Genomic DNA, 3,170 nt, shown 5'->3' on the forward strand with positions numbered 1-3,170 from the left:
TGCTGCTCCACATGGGGGACACACACAGAGGACAAAGGGAAGCTGATGGAGTCGGACAGAGGAGTTCTTCAGCCTCAGAGGACAAAACGAGAGGTTTGTGACATTAGATCCTGGAGCAATGACGTCAACAACCAAGTTACACTCAACAGACGTGTTTTTTAAAGTCTCCTCAGCACAAGAAAGTTCAATTTAGGCTCGAAACACACCAGAGTTTTCACTAATTACACATAATCTGATTAGTTTGTGGTCTGAATCTGCAGTGATGAGATTTGTCTTTATTAATTTATAAGAAAAACCTTATTTTAAAAGGTCAGAGTTCAGCCTTGTTTAATTCATCAGGGACAGTGTCAGTGAGTTGAGGTTCTTGTCTGGGTCTAATCTCATGGAGGGTTTCAGTAATTACATGATCCATAATGTAACTCTCATTATTCACACAGATTTCATCACCGAGGGTAAATATCACCATCCTAATTAACACCAGGGTCACACGGCACACCGACGAGAAATGGGTTCTGCTCCAGTTTAATCAAATGTCAAACTTTAATTTAACCCGGTGATTAATTCAAATGCAAATGACTTGTCAGTGTTGATACTTTAGTTAAACCTTCCTGTGTAGAAACACTCACATGAACCACGAGGGTTACCTGATTGGGCACAGACATGATACAGAGGTGTAGAAGTCAATCATGAGAGAATGTGAAAACCAGTGATGATTCCTTTTGTCCACCAGGAGTCCAGCAGTGTGGAGGGGAAGGGGGGGGGGGGTTGATGGGTAAAGGGAAGGGTGAGGCCAGGGGGTGTGAGAGAGGGAAGGGGGGTGTCTGAGAAGTCCGTTCCCATATTCTCCAACAAAGTTCTTATACAACACCTAAGGTTTTACACTTTACTCGCATATGCTGTGGTGCGTAATTTGGCACCACCTGTGCGTAAAATGGCACGGAGAGGAAGGCAGGCGCGCGAACACACACTAATGTCAGCGGTGGACTTTTACTTCCCGACCTCGTCGAGCAAGTTGCGGTTGATCTGAGCCTGCTCCCTCTCGCCCTCCATCTTCGCCATGTGGATCATATTCCTCAGCATGTGGAAGGTCAGGTCGATGGACATCGGCGGGTCCTCGCTGCGCTTCAGCAGCTGCACCGCGCTCCTCAGCGCCTCCTCGTCTCCCGCCTCCTCTTCTTCAGCGGGCAGCTGGTGGAGATGCTCCGGGTTCTTCCTCCGGAGAAACCTCAGGATGTTGTCGCCCAGCAGGTCCGAGGCGGCGCTGTCCCCGGCGGCGGCCGCTCGGAGCAGCTCCTCGTCCAGTCGCTGCGTCTGGAGCCGCTCGCTGCCATCCAGCCAGCCGGGGGGGGAGCGCGGTCTGCCGGCGGCGGGGAGGAGGTGTGATGAGAGGAGGACGGAGGAGAGGAGCAGGAGCAGGGAGGCCGGCTTCATGTCCTGGAATTTAAATACGACTCGTCATTAGAGGAATGTTGATGAAATGATCAAAGTCATATCAGACCTGGTTGTTGCTCAGCTGCAGCTTCTCAGACTGAAACCTGAGAGAAGTTATTGTAATTTCATCTTTAGGGGATTTTAAGTTTCACATTATTTTCCGTCCAGTTGTTATTTGCTTTACCTTACACTCTATAATCTAAACTCTATAACTTTGAACTGTCTTTACTCCCGAAGCCTTCTTAGTTTTGCTTTAGCTGTTTCCAGATTTGACAGTTTCTTATCTGTGTCTAGAAATGTAAAAAGTAAAAATGAATTCCAGAGTTAGAATTAAGGTTGAATGAACGAAGCATTTCACAGTCAAGTCAAAAATCCCTCTGGATTTTCACCACAGTCACTAAAATCCTGATCTTATCACACATGCGTCTTAAATTTCACTTTCCTGGGTAACTTGGATTTCACATTGAGAACAGAGAACCCGCAGAACGACACAAAGTGACTAAACTCGAACAACTGAAACACAAAGTGTGATACTCACGTTGTTCCGTCCAGATGCTGCAGCTGAAACTTCGGATTCCAGGTGAGTGTTCGGTCCCAGTGCGCAGCGCAGAGAGAGGACGCAGCGTTTTATACGTCCAGTCTGTGCCTCTGACGTCACAGCCCGTAGCCCAGACAGCGGTTTGCAAAGTGGACGAGTGACACGGAGTCAATGAGGGAATGAATCAGTCCATCCATCCATCCATCCATCAGTCAGTCCATCCATCCATCAGTCAGTCCATCCATCCATCAGGGATGAGGCAGCTCTCAGGGAAACAAGAGGAAGATACAGAAGGCGTTGAAACCTTCCTGGATGAAGGGATGAGGGATGGAAGATGGAGGATGAAGGGATGAGGGAAGGGATAAGGAGAGGAGAATGACGGGATGAGGGAGGAGAGAATGAGGGAATGAGGATGAGGGGATGAGGGAAGAGAGAATGAAGGGATGAAAGAGGAGAGCATGAGGGAATGAGAATGAGGGGATTAGGGGAAGAGGATGACGGATGAGGGAAGAGAGAATGAAGGGATGAAAGAGGAGAGAATGAGGATGAGGGGAGGAGGGGAGGAGGATGAAGGGATGAGGGAAGAGACAATGAAGGGATGAAGGAGGAGAGAATGAGGGGATTAGGGGAAGAGGATGACGGGATGAGGGAAGAGACAATGAAGGGATGAAGGAGGAGAGAATGAGGGAGTAAGGATGAGGGGATGAGGGTAGGAGGATGAAGGGATGAGAGTAGGGATGAGGAGAGGAGGATGAAGGGATGAGGGAGGAGAGAATGAGGATGAGGGAAGAGGAGGATAAAGGGATGTAGCTTTAATCATTTTCTTCTTCTTCTTCTTCTTCTTCTTCTTCTTCTTCCGGGAAAAGAGGAGAAAGTCAGTTTTTTCTTTTCACATTAACTTGAGTTGATTTCTCTCTTTATTTTTCGAGACAAATATCAAGTTCCATCATTTCTGAATATAAATTAAACGACGATGAAACATCAGAAACTTTTCTCTCCGGTCTGAATGAGGCGATTCCTCTGGGAGCTGTCCCTGGTGCTGAAGCAGCTGTTTGGTTATATATAAATAATACAGGAATATATATAAGCTATAAAACCTTAAAGTGACAGTTTAAACTTCAGTCACCATCATTAAGTCTCAGGCTCTTTGCCTTTACTGTAAATTCACACAGACCAGATACGATTTGTGAAGATTATTCTA

The 3,170-nt window shown here is 47.0% G+C and overlaps 1 protein-coding gene across 1 annotated transcript; it reads right to left on the reverse strand.

Moving 5' to 3' along the window:
- Positions 1-987: 987 nt before the first annotated feature.
- uts1 (urotensin 1) lies at positions 988-1,431 on the reverse strand. Its single transcript, XM_053418199.1, has one exon. It carries the CDS (start codon positions 1,429-1,431, stop codon positions 988-990), a length of 444 nt encoding a protein of 147 aa, XP_053274174.1.
- Positions 1,432-3,170: the final 1,739 nt, after the last annotated feature.

The sequence above is a fragment of the Pleuronectes platessa genome, unplaced genomic scaffold (assembly GCF_947347685.1).
Source record: "Pleuronectes platessa unplaced genomic scaffold, fPlePla1.1 scaffold_398, whole genome shotgun sequence".
NCBI lineage: Eukaryota > Metazoa > Chordata > Actinopteri > Pleuronectiformes > Pleuronectidae > Pleuronectes > Pleuronectes platessa.